This window comes from Eublepharis macularius, chromosome 8 (assembly GCF_028583425.1).
Source record: "Eublepharis macularius isolate TG4126 chromosome 8, MPM_Emac_v1.0, whole genome shotgun sequence".
In the NCBI taxonomy this organism is placed as follows: Eukaryota; Metazoa; Chordata; class Lepidosauria; order Squamata; family Eublepharidae; genus Eublepharis; species Eublepharis macularius.
The window spans coordinates 132,342,645-132,363,709 of NC_072797.1; the positions used below are offsets into that span (position 1 = coordinate 132,342,645).

General features: G+C 42.3%; 1 protein-coding gene across 1 annotated transcript in view; it reads right to left on the reverse strand.

Moving 5' to 3' along the window:
- The window catches only part of DNAH6 (dynein axonemal heavy chain 6), a 364,598-nt gene that overhangs the window by 280,690 nt on the left and 62,843 nt on the right, over positions 1-21,065 (reverse strand). Inside the window, 3 exon segments of the mRNA XM_054986586.1 lie at positions 16,644-16,763; positions 18,334-18,426; positions 19,973-20,185. Coding sequence (XP_054842561.1) covers positions 16,644-16,763; positions 18,334-18,426; positions 19,973-20,185 — 426 coding nt within the window.

The window sequence follows — 21,065 nt, forward strand, 5'->3', positions numbered from 1 at the left end:
GGCTCAGTTAATAGTGAGTTCTTCTAACATGAAAAAGTTAACATTTATCCCAGTGTTTCCCAACCAGTTCCACAGAACCCTAAGGTTCGATATGACATTGTCAGGTGTTCCATGAGAAATCAGCCAAGAATTCAACACGTGTACAAAAACAACCAAGCCCAAATATCACACTGAAAGAAAACCTTATATTGATTTTGGATGTGAACTTTATTTTAATGTTTAAGTAAACTTGATTGTGGTATAGTATTTTATTATAAACGGATAGAGAAAAAATGGTCGCACTTACCTGTAAAACAGAGTTGCACTTACCTGTAACTGCTGTTCATCTAGGTCTTCGTGCAGGCACACACTGGGGACTGCGCTTGGGCAGGCCAGCCGCTCAGAACAGGATTTTTCTAGTTCTTAGGCTATTGGGGGGGGGGGGCAAGCTCCTCTGCGGACCGCTCCAAGCCGTTTTTTCCCACCGAAAAGTTACGTGGTCGTGGTCGCCCCCGTCTCCCTCAGTTCTCCTGTGCTGCTGAAAGTCCCCTTTATTAATCTATGGAGAGCTCACAGCGGGGCAGGAGAGAGGGAATGTGTGCCTGCACAAAGACCTAGATGAACAGCAGTTATAGATAAGTGTAACTCTGTTTTCATCGACAGTCTTCAGGGCAGTCCCACATTGGGAGAATAGCAAGCTACTCACCAAGGCGATGGGGTGATGCTCTCATGTGAATAGCGACTGTAGTACTGCTTGTCCTACTGTCATCTCTTTCCGAGAGTTGACATCCACTGCATAATGCTTTATGAATGTTTCTTCCAAGGACCATGTTGCTGCTTTGCAGATGTCATCCAACAGCACTCCTCTCAGGAATGTTGCTGAAGCTGCCTGGAACCTCATTGAATGTGCCCCCACACTGAATGGACATGGAACCCTGGCTACTTTGTATCCCAACCAGATTGCTGACACCACCCATCTCGCTATGGTCTGTGATGAAGCAGCCTTGCCTTTGTTTGGACCCAAATGACAAATAAAGGAAGTCTGGCTCTGTCTGTATGACTTTGTCCTATCCATGTAGAATAAAACAGCCCTTCTAAAATCTAGGGTGTGAAGTGCGTGTTCCTATTGGGAAAAAACACTGGGAGGGACAAACTTTGTGACACATGAAACCTAGAGACCACCTTAAGTAGGAACTGGAGGTTGGTTCACATTACGACTCTATCTGGGAAGATTTGCAGAAAGAGTGGGTCCACTCTCAATCCTTGCAACTTACTGACCCTCCTGGCAGATGTTAATGCCAGCAGAAAGGCCACTTTAACAGAGAGTAGTGCTAAACTGCAAGTTGCTAAAGACTCAAAAGGTTTAAGCATTAAACTAGAAAGTACTAGTGACAAGGACCACTGTGGGACCATCTAGGTGGATAAAGGTTGTATAGTAGAGGTGGGCATGGTCTGGAAAATGGACTAAAATTTTGCACAGTTTGGCTCGGTTCGTGGTTCGCGAACACACAGTTCGTGGGACTCACCTTTTTCACGAATTTTGGTCCATTTGGGCCAGTCCGTTGTTCTGTGAGTCCAGACATCCTGGCATGATCTATCAATTCCCTAGGCAACGGAGAGGACATCCGAAGACCTTTTGCAGCCCTTAAAAATTTAATAGGCAGCTCTGCCTGTTGAGCAGAGAGCTCCCATTCTGCTCTATGTGAGCAAGGAGGAAGAAATTAATTCCCTAGGCAATGGAGGGGTGGATGTTCTGCAGCCATAAACACCAATCTTAGCCCTCGAAACCTTGATAGGCAGCTCTGCCTGCCAAGCAGAGATCTCCCATTCTGCAAGTTCATAGTCTGCAGTCCATGAAAATCAACAGACCAAGGGCCGGTGGTCCATGGGGTTTTCCTTGTCCGAGCCCACCTCTATTCTATAGTCCCTTCAGAAACAGAATCAGAATAACAGAGTTGTAAGGGGCCATACAGACCTTCTAGTCCAACCCCCTGCCCAATGCAGCATGAGCCTAAAGCATCCCTGACAAATATTCATCCAGCCTCTTCTTGAAAACTGTCAGTGAGGGGGAGCTCACCACCTTCCTAGGCAGCTGATTCCACTTTTGAACTACTCTGACTGTGAAAAGGTTCTTCCTAATATCCAGCCGGTACCTTTGGCATTTAATTTAAGCCCATTGTTTCAGGTCCTACCCTCTGCTGCCAACTGGAACAGCTCCCAGCCCTCCTCCAAATGACAGCCTTTCAAATACTTAAAGAGAGCAATTATGTCCCCCCTCAATCTCCTCTTTTCCAAACTAAACATCCCCAAGGTCCTTAGCCTTTCCTCGTAGGGCTCAGTCTCCAGACCCCTGATCATCCTCATCGCTCTTCTCTGCACTCTCTTGATTTTGTCCACATCCTTTTTGAAGTGAGGCCTCCAGAACTGCACACAGTACTCCAGGTGTGGCCTGACCAAGGCAGTATAGAGAGGGGCTGTGACCTCCTGCGATTTCGACGCTATGGCCCCTTTGATACAACCTAAGACTGAGTTTGCCTTTTTTGCCACCACATCACACTGACTGTTCATATTTAGTTTACAGTCCACTCTTACTCCAAGATCTCTTTCGCATTCACTACCCAGAAGTGTATCCCCCATCCTGTATTTGTGCTTCACATTTTTGTGGCCCAGGTGTAATACTGTGCACTTAAGAAGTCGGCCCAGCCTCTGCCATCTTTAATAGCCATTTTAACATGGCTACCTGTGATATAAAATCACCAGGCTTCTGGATTTAAAATGGCAGCTTGTATTGCAACCAGAGGGCCTCCAGCTAACAGTTGCTGAGTCCTGCCCGGGAGATCCAGGCATGAGAGGAATGCCGCACAGGAATATGGAATGATTAGAGATGATTAGTTTTGCAGTCTCCCCAGCCCCTAAGGAATCCAGTTTAACAAAGGTCTTGCAGAGTCATGCCCACTTAACACATTCCTTTCCCTCCTTCCGTGATGAGATCTCCTGTCTTTGATTGAGGAGCTAATCAAATGACATTCATAAGTATTTACAGTTCATTCCTGGGCAGGTACAGTCCCCAACTAAATTCATCGATGTATTGTCGAAGGCAATACAGGGCCTAACTCAAACAGGGCACAGTATCTTATTCCAGGACACCAAAATACTGGACAACACTTCCAACTACTTTGTCAGACTGCACAGGGAAGCCATTGAAATTCACAAGCATAAGCAAAACTTCAACAGGAAAGAAGAAACCTTAAGAATGAACAGAGCATGGTTTCCAGTTCTGAAAAACACTAGGCTAACAAAACACTCTATACCCGACAATAGCCCTGCAGAGAAGATTAGTACATCAAGCACCAATCCATATGCAAAAGAACCTCCTCAGGATACAGTGAAGCCTCCCGCCATTAGCATTCCACACCCTGGGAAACTCTTACAGGATGACTCAGCTCAACCCCACCCCTCCTGAGTAGATATAAATGACCTGCCAACATCTTTTCCACACTGTGACACTGAGAGATCTCTGTCTTTTGGTGCTACACCTCTGAAGATGCCAGCCACAGCTGCTGGCGAAATGTCAGGAATTACAATGCCAAGACCACAGCAATACAGCCCAGAAAACCCACAACAACCATAAATTCATCGACTTAGCTCCGGTGGACTTCATTAACAAACTGGCCCTTTGTGCAGCACTAGAACAAATTTTGCATTTGCCTTAACACGCCCCAGCAGCTACCAATCAAGGTAATCAAACCTTTTATCAATCCCAGGAACTGACCGTTGGAGTCTTTGTTCTAATGGCTAGGTGGGTTCTCGCACCTCAGGGCACATTTTACTTATAAAGGTAGGGCCCTGGCCTCAGTCAAATTGAGCACGCTTCCTGGCTGCTCCCTTAAGATTGCTTCCCTAAGCCTCTCTTTCTTCATATACGCTTACCGGATCCAAAGCGCTGTTCCCTTGAGGTTTGCGCTAAGCCTCTTGTTCCCTTGGCAGAGAACACTGGCACTTGAAGCTTTCCTTCTGCGGACCCCCTTGCTCTCTGGATAGGTAATTATTGCCTCGCAAACATTCAAATCTATCCCACTTTCACCACTGCTTTTCCTAGGCCTCTTGTATGTTTGTGTATGTATGCATTTGCCCCTTGAATAAAAATTACCCTTTAATTAAGAACACCAGCTTCGTGTGTGTATATCCTTCAGAAAGGACTCCGTAAATTATTGGTGATATGATCCTGCGGTTACTGGCCTCTCGCATAGCTAATTCCCCCCACAAATTCTATTTACTCGCAAGGAGACACCAATTCAGGTAACATCTATGTGAACTGCATCCTGTTCACAACCGCCCCCTTCTCCAGAGTATTCAGGTCTTGTTGAATTTTAACTCTATCTTCTTGGGTGTTTGCTATTCCTCCCAATTTGGTACCATCAGCAAATTTAATGAGTAGCCCTTGTATGCCATTAAAGGTATTTGAATGGAATTGAATTGAGTAGCCTGTTTACCCCTTCATCCAGGTCATTGATAAAAATATTGAAAAGTACCAGGCCCAAAACCAGGCCCTGCAGCACCCCACTGGATACCTCCCTTCAATCTGATGAAACGCTATTGACCACCACTCTTCAGGTGCGGTCCTCTAACCAGTTCCCTATCCAACAAACTGTCCTATAGTCCAGTCCACAGTCTTCCAGTTTACCCATTAGAATGACGTGGGGAACCTTATCAAACGCTTTACTGAAATCTAGGTAAATCACATCGACAGTTTCCAAGATCCAGTAAGCTTGTCACTCGATCAAAGAAGGAAACCAGGTTGGTCTGACAAGATCTGTTGGGGACAAAACCATGTTGACTTCCCTGGATCACTAAGCGGTCCTTCAGATGCTTACAGATCAATCCCTTTAAAATCTGTTCTAATATCTTCCCAGCAACAGAAGTCAGACTGACCATCCTGTGGTCATTCCCCAGTCATCCTTCTTTCCTTTCTTAAAGATTGGGATAACATTTGCTCTTCTCCAATCTTGTGGCACATCCCCAGTACTCCAGGAGGCCTTGAAGATGATGGACAGAGGTGCACATGGTATCACAACCTAGATAGAGCACATTTAACTACATGGCTCCTAGAACACTATCTGTACAATTCTCAGGTGAAGAGGCAAATATCATCTTAAATGCATGCAGGCCATCTACTAGCTTAGATAAAAAAATGGTAGAAAATCATCTTTCCATCTACATTGGCGTAGAAACCTGATATTGCAGCCAAATGAACCTTAATAGAAGATGATGCCAAGCCTGACCTCTGTAATGATACTAGGTAGCATCAGCCCAAAACAGTAATCTATTCCATTTTAGGCTATACGATTTTCTAGTATATGGCCTACATGCATTTAAGAAGATGCCTCTTCATCTGAGAACTGTACAGTTAGTGTTCTAGGAACCATGCAGTTAAATGTAGTCTGTCTAGGTCATGATATCATGTGCATCCAAAGTGAAGTAAATCTGGCACTACTGGGAGATGTATGTAATTCCTTTTGGCCATACTCTTGAGAGTGTGGAACCAAGGCTGTCGAGGACAAAATGGAGCTATCAGTATGCACGAAGCCTGGTCCACGAGTATTTTGCAAACTGTTCTCTGTATCAATGGGATCGGAGGGAAGGCATAAAATGGTTCCCTTTCCCATCTCATCTGGAAAACATCCCCCAAGGAGTTCTGCCCAATGCCCCCTCTGGAACAAAACTGAGGGGCCTTTGTATTGTCTTCTGTGGCAAAGAGATCTATGTCTGGTGGTCCCCATTTCTTGAAGATCTCCCTTGTGTACTTGTCTGTTAAGACCCATTCGTGGTGAGAGCTCCCTAATCTGCTGAAGTAATTTGCTCTGCTGTTTTGGGACCCAGCAATATATAGGGCAGAAAGTGTAATACCACAGGATCCCATAAATAGATGGCTTCTAGACAGTTTCTTTGACACTGTTCCCCCCTGCTTGTTTATATAAGAGACTGTTGTCATATTGTCCGATAAGATTTGAACCTTCTTGTTGAGCAGCATATCTGCAAGTAAGTCAAGGGCATAGTACACTGCTCTCAGTTCTAGAGAATTAATATGACATTCCTTCTCACTGTCTGACCAGAAACCATTGACAACCACCTCTTCACAGTGACCACCCCATCCCTCCATGGACGCATCTGTAGTTATGGGTAATTTCATGGGTAGGTAGACAAAACTGAATTCCCTCAGACAGGTTTTTAACATCTATCCACCAATGCAAAGATCATAGGACCCTTCTGGGAATAGACAATTTGATCTGGGGTGACTGCTCCTGTGGGTGAAAGTGCTTGATGAAGCACAACTGTAGTGGCCTCATTCTCAAGTGTGCAAACGGGACAACTGCTGTTGTAGAAGCCATAAGACCCAGCAAGATTTGAATTGAATTGTTTGGGCCGATTGGAATCATTTCCTCATGAAACCTATCAGCTTGTCACAACAATCTGTAGGTAAGAACACTTTATTAACTGTAGAGTCCAAAGTGGCTCCAATTAACTTTACCATTCTACTAAGTGTCAAGTTAGACTTCTTCTCATTCACTACAAGGTCCAAACTTCTACAGTGTCAGTATCAGAACTATGTTGGATCTTAACTCTTCCTGCGAGTGTGCGGTAACTAACCAGTTATCCAAATACGGGTAGATGGCACATTCCAATCTTCTAAGGTGAGCCACTACTACCGCTATACGTTTAGTAAATACGCTAGGAGCTGTAGCCAAACCAAAGGGTAGTGCAGTGTACTGGAATACCTGACTATGAAATACAAAGCGCCGGTACCTCCTATGCTCCTGACAAACTGAAATGTGAAAATACGCATCCTGTAGATCTAGGACTGCAAACCACATTTGGAGAAAGCATATTAATGACCCATGGGAGTGTGACAATCCTGAATTTTGATACTATCAAAAGAGACCTCATAGGTCTAATATAAGTCTTTCCGCCCCCCATCTTTCTTGACAACAAAGAAGAATCGAGAGAAAAACCCAAATGGATTCTCAAACGATGATACTCTCTCAAGGGCCCCTTTGTTTAACAATGACTGGATCTCCTTCTCGAGCTCTGGGAGCATATTCCCAGGGCCTTGCCCTGGTTAATAAGTAGGAGGCAAAGTATCAAACTCCAACCTGTAACCATTTTTAATTATTGTCAAAACCCAATTATCCTGAGTAATGGACTCCCAACAAGCAAAGAATTGTGTTGGTTGTTGTGGATTTTCCGGGCTGTAGAATTGTGTTAGTCTTCTCAAAACAAATGAAGAGCCCCCATCAAACAGATGTCTAGTCATTTTTTTTTTTGAAAAAAATTTTATTGGGTTAGGATCAAATGTTTACACATTACAGTCAATATTCCCATTTCCCAATTTCTAACCCCCTCCCTTTCCCCCCCTATTTTGTTGACTTCCAACAGTTTTCCAACCCTTTATCCCTTTTCCCTTACTCTTTATATATTCCTCTATCTAACAAATATATATTCTCCCTTTATTCTAAGCAATACTTCTTTAACTATTTTTAATACTCTGTACCCTGACTATGAGTCCCTTTTTCCATAATGGATAAACAATTTATCCCATTTTTCATTATTTCACTTTCAAATATTTCTATATATCATAAACTATGTAAACCATACATTCATATAAATCAGCCAGTTTAACTTATACTCTATATGTTATTCATTCTATCTTCTTCTTTCTATTTTAGTTATATTTGTTTACATTAGTATTTCTATTCCCCTTCAATCATAAGTCTATATATGATATCAATCAATTTGACTCATATACAACTTCAAATAAACATATTCAGTTTGGTACACTGTACGGAATCAAAAAGAAAATATTATTAGTTAATCAATCCTTATAGTTAACCCTTATGATTAATTATTTTCTATCAATATTCTATTTATTATTCTATATATATCAATCTAATATCATAACTGCTTAGAAATTCTCTTTTACCTCTTCTCCTCCCCGGTAAAGTCACCCCCCTCTACATTTTATTGTACTTCAGTAGTTCTCAAACTGCCACAGTTCTCCTCCCACCTCCCATTTCTTCTCCAAATATTGTTTCAGCTTCTCCCAGTCTGTGTTAAACTGTCCTGAGTCCAGGTTTCTCAATTTTCTTGTCATTTTGTCCATTTCTGCCATATACAGCAATTTGTGGATCCAATCTTCAATGGTTGGCACTTCTTGTATTTTCCATTTTTGCGCATACAAAAGTCTAGCTGCTGCCGTCATGTAAAATATCAACGTCCTATGATGGGCTGGAATTCCCTCCATTCCCAAGTTTAGTAGCAGGAGTTCTGGGTTCTTATTAATTTGAAATTATAAAATCTCACTCATTTCTCTTATTATTTCCCCCCAGTACTGCCTAGCTACCTCACACGTCCACCACATATGGTAGAGGGAGCCCTCATGCTTCCTGCATTTCCAGCATTTATTAGAAGTGTTCAAATTCCCTAGCGCAATCTTCTTTGGTGTCATGTACCAACGGTAAATCATTTTGTAAATGTTCTCTTTAATACTAGTGCATGTCGTTGTCTTCATTGTAGTCTTCCACAAGTATTCCCATGCCTCCATTGTTATTTCTTTGTTGAAATTTATGGCCCATTTCACCATTTGTCCTTTAACTATTTCATCCTCAGTATACCATTTCAGCAGTGCTTGGTATACCTTAGATATTCTTTTCTTGTCCTCTTTAAGAAGGGTCTGCTCTAGTTCCGAGTTTTCTGTTCGTATACCTCCCTTTACAGAGTCCGAGTTATATAAATCTCTAATCTGTCTATACTGGAACCAATCATAATAAGGTGATAATTCCTCCTGAGTCTTTATTCTGAGTTTAGATTCTTCAGTTCTAGTTATTTCTTTATAAGTTAGACATTGTTGCTCATTATCAACAGCTCTCGGATCTATCACCTCATATGGAACTACCCACAAAGGGGTTCCTTCTTCCAGATAGATTCTATACTTCTTCCAGATTATATATAAACTTCTCCGTATATAGTGATGCAGGAACATCGAGTTCACCTTTACTTTATCATGCCATAAGTATGCGTGCCATCCAAATATTTTTTTATATCCCTCTAGGGCTAGTAATTTCTTATTCTTTAGCGTCATCCACTCCTTCAACCACACCAAGCAAATTGCGTCATGGTAAAGTCTTAGATTGGGCAGTTGCATTCCGCCTCTTTCCTTTGCATCTTGTAAAACTTTCATTTTCACTCGAGGCTTCTTGCCTGCCCATACAAAGTCTGATATTTTCCTCTGCCATTTTTCAAATTGCTTAGAATCACTGATGATTGGTATTGTCTGTAGCAAAAACATTACTCTTGGTAACACATTCATCTTAACTGCTGCAATCCTTCCCAACCATGACAAATTTAGTCTGTTCCATTTAATCAAATCTCTCTCTATCTGGGTCCATAGTTTTTCATAGTTGTTTTTAAATAAGTCTATATTCTTAGCAGTCAGTTCGATTCCCAAATATTTCACCTTACTTGTTACTTCACAATCCGTTATTTCCGTTAACAATTGTTGTTTCTGCTTAGTCATATTTTTGCATAGTATCTTTGACTTCTTTTTATTAATATAAAAACCTGCCAAGTCTCCGAACTCCTTAATCTTATCTATCACTTTTGGCATGTTCTCCAATGGGTCTTCTACAATTAACATTATGTCATCCGCAAATGCTCTGACCTTATATGAATAGTCCTTTATTTTAATTCCTCGAATTTTTTCATCTTGTCGTATTTGTATCATCAGGATCTCCAATACCAAAATGAACAGCAGTGGAGACAACGGGCAACCTTGTCTTGTTCCTTTACTTATAATCAATTTCTTAGTCGCTTCATCATTCACCACAATTGCTGCAGTCTGGTCTCTGTAAATTTCCTTAATTGCTCTAATGAATCTTTCTCCCAATTGTAGCTTTTCCATAGTGGCAAACATAAAGTCCCAGTTTAAATTATCAAACGCCTTTTCAGCATCAACAAAGAAGAAACCAACCTCTTTGTCACAACGCTTGTCATAATATTCAATAGCATTAATCACTGTCCTTAAATTGTCTCTGATTTGTCTGTCTGGCAAAAAGCCTGCTTGTTCCTCCTCAATGACTTCCGAAAGCCACCCCTTCAGTCTCTCCGCCAGTATCTTCGCAAAGATTTTATAATCATTGTTAAGTAGCGATATAGGTCTGTAGTTTTTCACATTAGTCAAGTCTTGGCCCTCTTTGGGGATCAATGATATATTCGCTTCATTCCAGGTATCTGGAATCCGCTGGTCCTTTAAAACTCCATTGATCACCTCTTTTAGGAATGGTGCCAGTTCATTGGCCATTACCTTATAAAATTTCGCTGTAAGTCCATCTGGCCCTGGCGCCTTTCCTAGATTTGCAGATTGTATTGCCTTGTTTAGTTCCTCATCTGTTACTTCACTGTTCAGTTTATTTCTCCAAGCTTCCGAAATTACTGGAAGTTTCATTTTCTCCAAATATAACGCTATTGACTCTTTATTTACCTCTTTCTTATTATACAACTTAGCGTAGAATTTGTAAAAGGCTCTACTAATGGTAGTCTGTTCCAAATACGTTTTATTATCTTCGCAAATTCTATTTATTATTTTCTTTTCCCTTCTCTTCTTCAGTTGCCATGCCAAATACTTCCCAGGTTTATTTGCACCTTCAAACGCTTTCTGATTCAATCTTTTAAGATTCCACTCCAATTCCTTATTATTCATTGCTGTTAACTGTTCTTGAAGTATTTTAATTTCCTGATATAATTTCTTTTTCCCTGGTCTCTTTTTTAACTGTATTTCTTTGGCTTTTATTTTCTCCTCAATCTCTTGTCTTTTCTCCTCTTTCTTTTTTCTTGCTCTACCATTTAAGTCCATTAGTATGCCCCTTATAACCGCCTTATAAGCGTCCCAAACTTTGTCAGTTGGTACTTCTTTATTTACGTTGTATTGTATGAAGAACTTTGTCTCTCTTCTCAACATCTCCATATTCTCTCCTTCCTGTAGCAAGTCCTCATTTATTCTCCATGCTTTCCTTTTTCTCCTTTTCCCTAATTTCCACATGATTGGATTATGATCTGAGCCTACCATCGGCATTATTTCTACCTCCTTAGTCCATAACGCTAAGTCTTTTGAGGCCCAGATCATATCAATTCTTGATAGTGTACAGTGCCTTGCAGAATAAAAAGTAAATTGTCTACTTTTAGGATATTCTCTTCTCCATACATCTTCTAAAGTCTCCTGTTGTATCAAGTCAAAAAAGAGCTTTGGTAATAGTCCTCTTTTCTTTTGTGCAGTTGTTGTCTTTTTATCTAATTCCAAGTTCGTCACTCCATTGAAGTCTCCGGCAAGAATTATCTGGTCGTATGAAAGATCATCTAGTTGCTTCCTCAAATCCTCAAAGAAGCTTTCCTTTGCACCGTTAGGTGCATAAACTCCGACTACCAACACTCTCTTTAAGTCCCAAGTACATTCCACTGCAATAAATCTGGCTTCCACATCTTTCATTACAAATTTTGGCTGTAGCTCCTCTTTTATGTACAACACCACTCCTCTTTTTTTCTTGTTGGAGGCCGCTACAAATTCTTTGCCCAATTTTCCTGATTTTAAATATTTTACATCCTGCTTTCTGATATGGGTCTCTTGCAAACAAACAATGTCACATTTTTGTTTTAATAGCCAGTGGAAAATATTTTTTCTCTTATTCGGTGAGTTTAGTCCATTTACATTCCAAGATAAAACTTTACACTCCATACTCATAGTCTTGTTGGTAAGTCTTTTTCATTGTCCCTTATAAATCGCTCCATCTCTCGCTCAGATCTGATGCGCTTTTTGGCCCCTCCAAACTCAAAGGACACACCTTCTGGTAACTCCCATCTGTACCTGATTTTCATGTCCTTCAAGATCTGAATTAGCACTTTGTATTTTTTCCGATCTGATAACACTGACCTGGGTAATTCCTTCATTATGATAATCGTCTTGCCATCAATCTCCAATGGATCTTGAAACTGTTTTGTCACAATCTTCTCTTTCATATTTCGTGTCGTAAACTGCGCAATCACGTCTCTTGGTAATTTCCTCTGGGTTGCAATTCTCGAGTTCGCACGATATGCCACATCTAGGATAGCCACAACTTCCTCCTCCTCCTTCCCCAGGTATTCAGCTAACACCTCAGTCATCTGTTCTTGCGCTGACTTTCCTTCCACTTCTGGCAAGCCACGAAAACGTAACTGCTTCTCCATGTGTTTAGTTTCTGCAACTGACATTCTCCCCCTCATCAGTCTCATCTCTGTTTGTTGCGTGTCTGCTAAGTTCTCCATCGCGTCTTCTACTGTTTTAACTCTCTGCTGCGTTCCTTGTAGTTCACTTTGTATTGTTTCCATACCTTTTTTCACTTCTGACAGCTCCGATTTTACTGTCTGTGTAACCTCTTTAACCTCTTTAATCAGCTCCAATTTCGTGTCCTTAAGTTCTTTAATCACATCTAAAAGTTTTTTATCCAGGTTTTCTATTGCCGATTGCCACTCTTTTTTTGACATCGTGGGGCTTGCTTTGGCTCGCTCCCACGAGTCCGCTCTCTTCCTTAACTCCGTGGCGTAAAATTTAATGTCCTTTTATTTCAAATGTCCCGGTCTTCTTACAAAAATTAAATTTTAAAGAGTCCAAAATGTCGGGCGTCTTTTCTCTATGGTTTCTCTATGATTTTGCAATCCAAGATGGCCTACTTCCTTTTCCGCTGAGGCCGCGACCCTTCCCCTTTCAAAGATGGCGATTCCCTTCTTCCTGCCCTCCAGCAAGGGCCGCTTCTCTCCAGCAACTCTATTGTTGTTACGCACTTCCTGTCTCCCAACTTCCCACAGTAGGTCTCGCGATGGTGTCTTTTTCTCACAGCTCCATAACTGCAAGTATTCAAAACAATAGTCCAATTCCTTTAATAACTTCTTTAAACTGAGTCTCTTTTCAAATACAACTCTTGCCGAGTCTTCCCCTCTTTATCGTTAGCCTGTTGCAGTTTGAAAATCTACTTTTATTCCTCTCTGCTTTAATCAATCTGTCCCGTAACAGAAGATAGTGATCTTTACCTTCTCATTCACTTTTCTCGGGTTGTAATCGCTGTTTCGATTTTAACTTCTCCTCTCCGTTTCTTCCCCCAATCGAAGCTTGGGTATGTAGGTCTTATGCCAGCCGAATTGGCCCCAGAACTGCCGCAGAGATTGTAGCCGACCTGTCGCAGGGTGGGACCTCAAGGATCGGGAGGGGACCCGTTGTGTAGAGCCCCCCCTCGTCCAAGATCTAGCACACCCTAGGGTCTTGAGCGTTCTTTGCCTGCTCTCCGCCTGAGAGCAGTCGGCCGCGGGCTATTTTTCCCCCGCCGGCCACTTAAAACGGCAGTCCGGTCAGCTCCGCAAATGGAGCTGCGTCAGACCTCCATGAATCCCAAACCGGAAGTTTCCAAACAGATGTCTAGTCATAACGGCTCTCTCCAACCCTGTGGAGGGTCTTTTGGAGCTTGAGCCTGATGTCAAGACTTTGAGCTTCCAGCCGATCATCTTCTAGGCTGGTTCAAATTCGAATATTGCGTGCGATATGGATACTGCACCTTACAGGGCTGGAATCTGTATGATCTGTAATCCTTCCTAGGTTGGAAGCCCCTTCTCCCAGCATTTCTATATGGTGGTGATCCAGTAGACTGGGGTAGGATGTCATAAGATTCTGCCATCAGGCAATCTTTCTTCTTAATTTGCCAAGTAATCAGTTTTTTCAGAGAACAGTGTAGTCCCTTCAAATGGCAGGTCTTCAATTTTGTTCTTGGTCTCAAGAGGCAAGGCTGTAGCACGAAGCCATGTGTGTCTTCGTAGTGCCACTGCAGTGCTTAAGCCACTAGCCGACATATCCAGGATGTGCATGCTGGTACTTATTTGTTGTTTTGAAAAGATGATGGCTTCATACTGAATCATTTTGGCCAGTGGTTTCTTGTCCTTTGGTAAGGCATCTACGTAGGCAGTCATTTTTTGCCACAGGAAAATTTGATAGCCACTCATAATGGCTAAGAAGTTGGCCACCTTAATGGTGAGAGAGAACCCAGAATACAGTTGCCTGGCTCACTGTATCTATCTTTTTGCCTTCCTTATCAGCCGAGGTGGACAGGCTGCCTTGCCTCTGTTTTGCCTGCAGCTCCTCAGCAATCATGGATGAGGCAGGTGGGTGGGTAAACAGATAAGGGCACATCTTTCTTCACCTTATACAAGGCTTCCACCTTCTTTGTTGTAATTGGGATGGATGCAGGTCTTTGTCACAGCTCATCCATTATCTCCACAAACCCTTCAATCATGGGAAAAGTGACAACTTTGGGAGCGTCTGCATAAATATGTTTGAGAATGTTATCCCTTGTCTTTGGCTGGGGCACTGAAATATCTATTTATCTATAACTGCTGGGGAGATAGAACTGGATCTCCTAGCCAGGAAAGGAATTTGATCTGGTTCCGAAGCCCAGGTTGGTGCTGATGGAATTTCTCACTGCCACGACTTACTCTTACTTTTATCTTTATGTTTTCATTTCAGAGGTTCAGCAGCCTCTGTATCGGCTCCAGCAGGAGCTGGAGATCTCGAAGCTCTGCCCGTAGGAATGGGCTGATCGTTCTCCATCAGAATTACACTGGCCAATGATCTCCTTGAAGCGGTAGTCTCATGACACCAAGAACATGATCGGTTCTGAGTCTTCGGAGCCGATGGATCTGACATCAATTCTACACGCTTCGGGTCCAAGGACCTAGCCGATTCTGACTCTGCTTTGGATCATGGGTGCAGTGATCACTCCGTCAGGGCAGATTTTTTTTGCTGCCAGGCATGAGGAGCTAGACATGGCCTTTTCCCAGAGCATGGCCTTCAATCGTGCCGCTCGATCTGCTCTCGCCTTAAGGGTGAAAACTTGACATTGCTTGCATCAGTCCATGATATGGCCTTCCTCCAAGCACGCCAGACACCGAGCATGGCCATCTGTCTTCACCATTTTTGTGGTGCACTCTCCACATTTATTGAAGAGCAATTTCGGCAAACGGAGGATGGGGGGGAGTTGCGGATCCATTTCAGGGCAAAATTACTGAAACTGTTTTTCACTCACCCCGGCTTTCCGTCCCCTGGCACAGCCAGTTGTTCTCAACTCAGCTACAACTACAAAACTATCTAACTCTAAGAAACTTTTTTTTTAGGAAACTATCAACAACTATAACAACTTTAACTACAAACTATGAAAAACTAGCGAGAGTATTCAGCACTAAGCTAATACTAGAATGCATCTGTTCTCTTTGGTGGCAAAAAGCAAACTGTGGGAGACAGGGGCGACCTCAACCACCACATGACCGTTTCGGCGGGGAAAAACCAGCTTGCAGCAGTCCAAGGGGGATGTCGCCCCCTCCTGAATAGCCTAAGAGCTAGAAAAATCCTGTTCCGAGTGGCTGGCCTGCACAAGTGCAGTCCCCAATGTGAGACTGCACTGAAGACTGTCGATGAACTGATGTCAATCAAGTGATCATCAGTGCTGTCCCACCTGGGAGAGGGAGGGGGAATGCCTGTCCCTCAGTACTCTTTCTGCCACCTCACAAGCCTTGAGAACAGTATGAATAAAGAGAACTCACAACAGGACAGGGGAGAGGGTAGTGTGACTACTGGTGACCACTCAATGAACATCAGCTACAGGTTAGTGCAACTATTTTTACATCTTTTTGCATAGCAAAAGTACTACCACCTTTCATCCTTTTGCATAGCAAGAGCTTATCCAGAAACCAAAATTTCGTAAGTAGAATTAGGATGCTTATCCACCTCAAAATACATTATTGTGCTCTTTTCAATGTTGAATTGCAGCTATCAAGTGTAAATTTGAGGCCCTGTTAAAAACTTTTCTCATATCTTAAACTAATTTAGTATTACCAGCAAATATTGCCAAAGGGTTACTTAATCTTTTCTTCAGGCTATTAATGAGCAAACAAAGAATAATCAAGTCAGAAATCTTCCCCTTCTGTGTGTGTGAAGGGGTGTCAAGTCACAGCTGACTTATGGTGACACCACAGAACTTCCAAGGCAAGAGACAGAGACAGTTTCCCATTGCCTTTTTCTGTATAGTGACTCTAGACTTCCTTTGTGGTCTCCCATTCAAGTACCAACTCGAGCCGATCCCAGTTAGCTTCCAGTATCTGACAAGAACGGCTAGCTTGGGTTATCCAGGTCTTTCACTAACCTGATGTTTAAACACTATCTTGCCAAAGATTATAGACACATTATTTTCCCTTGTACTGCAAATGTCACTCCTTTGACATCTCTGTCAAATATATATAATCTGATGTGCCTATTTCCCTAAGGTTACTGGGACCTCCTGGTAACTTCTCTCAAACAATACTAGATAACCATATGTATACCTGGTAACTTACTTGTCAAACAGATTTTCAATGCAACATGCTAATTTATTAGGGTTTCTATTTTTCTCATAATTTATTTCAATATGCAACCATTCAGTTACTGCAATTCTTGGGATACCATTTAGGTGCAAATTAGGTAACATTTTTTTCAAGGTTACCTTTCTCTTTTAAGGCAGGCAGCTAAAGACAATAAATAAGACATTCTTTTGTAGTGCGGTACTCACCAATGTCTGACTGAACAAAGCAAGCTGCTTTTGCCATTCATCTACTCGTGCTTTGAGAGGGCCAACATATCGTGAAGAAGCTATTGTTGCTACGTTAATAGTACTGTCATCCAGGAGGACCTTGAAATAAAATAGAATTTTTGACAGGCAAGTTTCCCATTAAAAAGATGAGAAATAATTGCGGGGGGGGGGAGAAACTGAGTTTCAGCTAAAGTACACTAACAGTGTAATTCTAAAACCACTTTCCTGGAAGTAAACCCCTGAGTAGGATTCTGAGTAGACCAGGGTCGTTTCCATGTCTTATCTGCCTGCAGAAAATCTATAAGCAGTCAGCCCGGCCTTCGCCAGTTGTACAGCAGTTTTCATATAGCTGCGTGTAATATTAAAAGTGTACAAGCCTCTGGAGTTTAAAATGCCTGCTGTATTGCCACCAGAGAGCCCCTACCGTTGCTACATCCCGCCCGGGAGGACCAAGCATGCAAGGAATGCTGCCCTGGAATGTGGAGTGACCGTGGCTTGATTGGATCTACAATCTCGCCGGCCCCACCAGTGCCCAGAGCAACAAAGGACTCGCAGAGTCAAACCCACTTAGCACATTCCTTTCCCTCCTTCCGTGATGAGATCTCCTGTCCATGATTGAGGAGCTAATCAAATGACATTCATAAGTATTTACAGTCGTTCCTGGCACAATGTATCCCCTCCCTAAAGACACTTAACCTAGCTCCGGTGTACTTCATCAGCAAACTATCCTTTTAGTGCTGCTCTAGAACTAGTTTTACATTTGTATTCACACACCCCAGCAGCTGCCAATCAAAGTACTCAAGCCTTTTGTCTAACCCAGGAACTAACCGTTGGAGCCTTTGTTCTAACGGCTAAGTGGGCTCTTCCACCTCAGGGCACATTTTACCTATAAAGGTAGAGCTCTGGCCCCATTCAAGTCGTGCAAGCTTCCAGGATGCTGCTCCCTTAGGGTCTCTTCCCTAAGCCTCTCTTCCTTCAAACATGTTTCCGGATCCACAAGCACTGTTCCCTTGAGGTTTGCTCTAAGCCTCTTGCCTTGGTGAGGACGCTGGACATTTGAAGCTTCTCTCTCTCTCTCCTCACCACGGACTGGACCCCCTTCTCCAGGATAAGGTAGATATATTTACTCCCTCTCACTATCCCCAATTTCTGGCAACATTTCCTAGGACTCTGTGTGTGTCTGTAATTATTTTCCCCAGTAGTTGGTGTGTATGTGCATGAAGTTCTTGTGTTCAACAAAAATTTATTGTTTGATATTAAGCACCAGACTCACTTGTTCCATTGTAGGAAGGGACCTGGTATACAAAGGTGACAGATCCCAGTTACCGCCTCTCAAATAGCCGTCTTCCTTGCTAGCTAATTCCCCCATAAATCATATTTTTGCAAGGAGACCACTTCAGGCAACACATCACGCGAAAGACCCAGAAGACACCATCTTCTCGTGCGAAATCGCACCAGGAAGACGCTGTTATCTGGGAGTTTTGCCACAGTTGTTCTGTTGTACTTCTTGGAAACGGAAACACAAATATATATAATATTTTCTATTTAGAGTAGCCCTTTCTTTCCTGGAGACTCCCATAAGAAGAACGAGACCATAACAGAACCACAAACCAGTAACAGAGAAGAGCTGGTGCAATGGGCTCACCCCTTAGCATGAGCATTTTCCTACCTGAATGTCATCTGTTCCACCAAGGATAAAAATATCTTTTGAATCACGATGAGGAAGAACAATAAATTCTGTTGTTTTCCAAGAATCTTCTACCTGGTATAAAAAAAATAAAAATCCTAATAAATAAGCATGTTGCATTGAAAATATGTTTGACAAGATGAATTATACATGGACTATTTCCGTAGCAATACTCATTTCAGTAAAATGGGACAATCAAATTATTCTTACACCATGTAGTGTTCATTAGGGGTGTGTACCAAAAAAATATCCAAATAATACCAGATTTATATGACTATTATTCCCCATGGGGAAAAATGTCCAGAGGGCCTGGGGTGTGTGTGGATTTTTAAAGCTAACTCACCAAATCTCCAGGGAACTTACTCCCTAAAGACCTCCCAAATCTACAGGGAACTTACTCCCTAAAGACCTCCCAAATTTCAGGGGGATTGGACCCTGAGGTCCAATTCTATGGGTTCCTGAACAAGCTACCCCCTGCCACTAACCACTGTTACCTATGGAAACCATGCTTTTAAACTCTGTGGCTTGTTCCCCCCTGCCCCCTACCTAGGATTCTCTGGTTCGATACTGACTCCCTTGCAAGCTAAACCAACAATGCACATCAGAACCAAGCTGCAGCAAGGGAACCAGTGTCAACCCTGAGAATCCCAATGTCAAACCAGAGAATTCCTCAAGCTGCAGTTCGAAAGGCAGCCAGTGACAGCATGAAGGGCTTTGGGAGCTCGGACAGGAGGAAAGGAATCCACTCTGCCTGCTGCCTCTTCCCTCGTCCCACCAGCCTCATGCTACTCTTCTGCAGCAGTGCAGAGCTTGGCTTCAGCTCCATTTGCAACACTGCCTTCCCTCTCAACACTGCTACGGTCTTGCTTGCTGCTGCGGTTGCTTGCTGCAACTGGATAATCCAGCCCAGCAGAGTTTGGTCCCCCCCGATCAGCTCTGTGGTTTGTTCTGGGGAACGTTCAAAACCAGATTATGCTGGATTGGCATAAATCCATCTTTTTCGTCAGTTTCCAGATCTGGACTGCATACCTCTAGAGTTCATGATTTTTACCAAGAAAGCATTTTTCCCAGATTCCATGTGTCCTGTGATCTCAAAGCAAGCCTGGTCTAGTACCCCTGGGAGTAGGGCCTCACGCTTGGCTGGTGAGACCTGGGAGGTTCCTCTGGAGCTGGAGACATGGAATTGGAACTGGAGCACAGGACTTGAGCCTAATGAACCGACTGGTCCAGCAAGGCAACTTTCCCATGCCTCAGCATGAATAGGCTGGGAGTTAATCTGGCTCAGCTGAACTTGCTGGCACCTGTGGTTGCACAGTGCTTTGGCCAGGATCCTATGAAGCAGTTCTCTCAGCATTCTGCTCTGCCAAACTTTTCACTGTGGCACCCACTACCTGTTCTCAAAAATCCAAGGATATAACTGGTTTAACATTCATAACTTGGAATGGTCTTTGGCCTGAACCAATAAAGACTTTCTGATTCTGCTGTAAAGCATTTTTACTCAGAACTATTAAATTCCAGCGATTTTAATATATATGCTTATAAATCAACATAGCGAACACAAATGCTAACAATTTTTCCTCATCACTTCCAGATTAGGATATTCAAATGCTATTAAAAGTACCTTTTTGAGAATTGTCTCCAGTGAAGCTTCTCCTGATGCTTGGCCAGAAATGTCTTGAATCTCCTGACTGTAATCAAAAGCATTGATCTGAACAAGTTTCTCCAAGGTTAATGGATTTTCCACATCTATTAATGTTGCACCAATTACTTGTTCCAGAATTGCCCAGTGTCTGGGTTTCAAAAAAGGGTTTCTTATATCTGTGATAACAGGAAGCTAGAGAAGTAAGACACCAAATTTTAGTTTAATCTGAATTTTTTCTCTTAAAAGCGTACATACGATAAACGAACTATCTATGATTTGCTCGTGCATCATGGAGGATACCATATTTCACCCTTAATCTGTTGCAATCGATAAACCCACATGTTACAAAACAACCCCTATATATCTGACAGCCTATCTGGTGCACTACCATATAAATCAAAAATCGAATAAGGCTCTTGACTTGGAAAAATGTGAACAACACACTGCTGAAAAGAACATCTACTATAGCATAGAAATGTAGCAATTAATTCCTTTCAACTCTGTAGCCAATTATCCAGTTTCAACCTGCCGTCATGTTTTTTCCTTCCTGATAAACAGTCCCTAACGCCAACTTTCCATGAACACAGAGGCCCTATTACAAAAAGTAAAAAACAAAGGAAACATCCCTGTTCAGTTCCTCTCTACAACAGTATTTTCTCCAAAAGAGAGCTATATACCCCCATCCCTTAGTAAAATTACCAAATATTTACTCAGTCTTAAAGCCAGGATTGTTGTCTGAATCTTGAAGTCTGGACTTAGAAAAGAAATAGAACTGAAAAATTCTACTCTAAACAGCTATGCTCTTCTAGCCCATTGACTCTGCTTAGGATTGCACTGTTATAAGAGTATAACTCTGCTTAGGATCACACTGTAAAATGTCCATAGTTCTCATATGTTGTACTGTAGAAATGTTGTATTTACTTAAAAATTCTAATCGTCCGTCCAAATGTGGTTTGTAAAAATGAAAAAAGGCATTAACAGATTCCTAGATATTCCAAAAGGGTGCAGATACAACCCTTCTCTCTACTTTTAATAATGGAATAAGTTCTTTTTCTTTTCTTTCTTGTTTGTA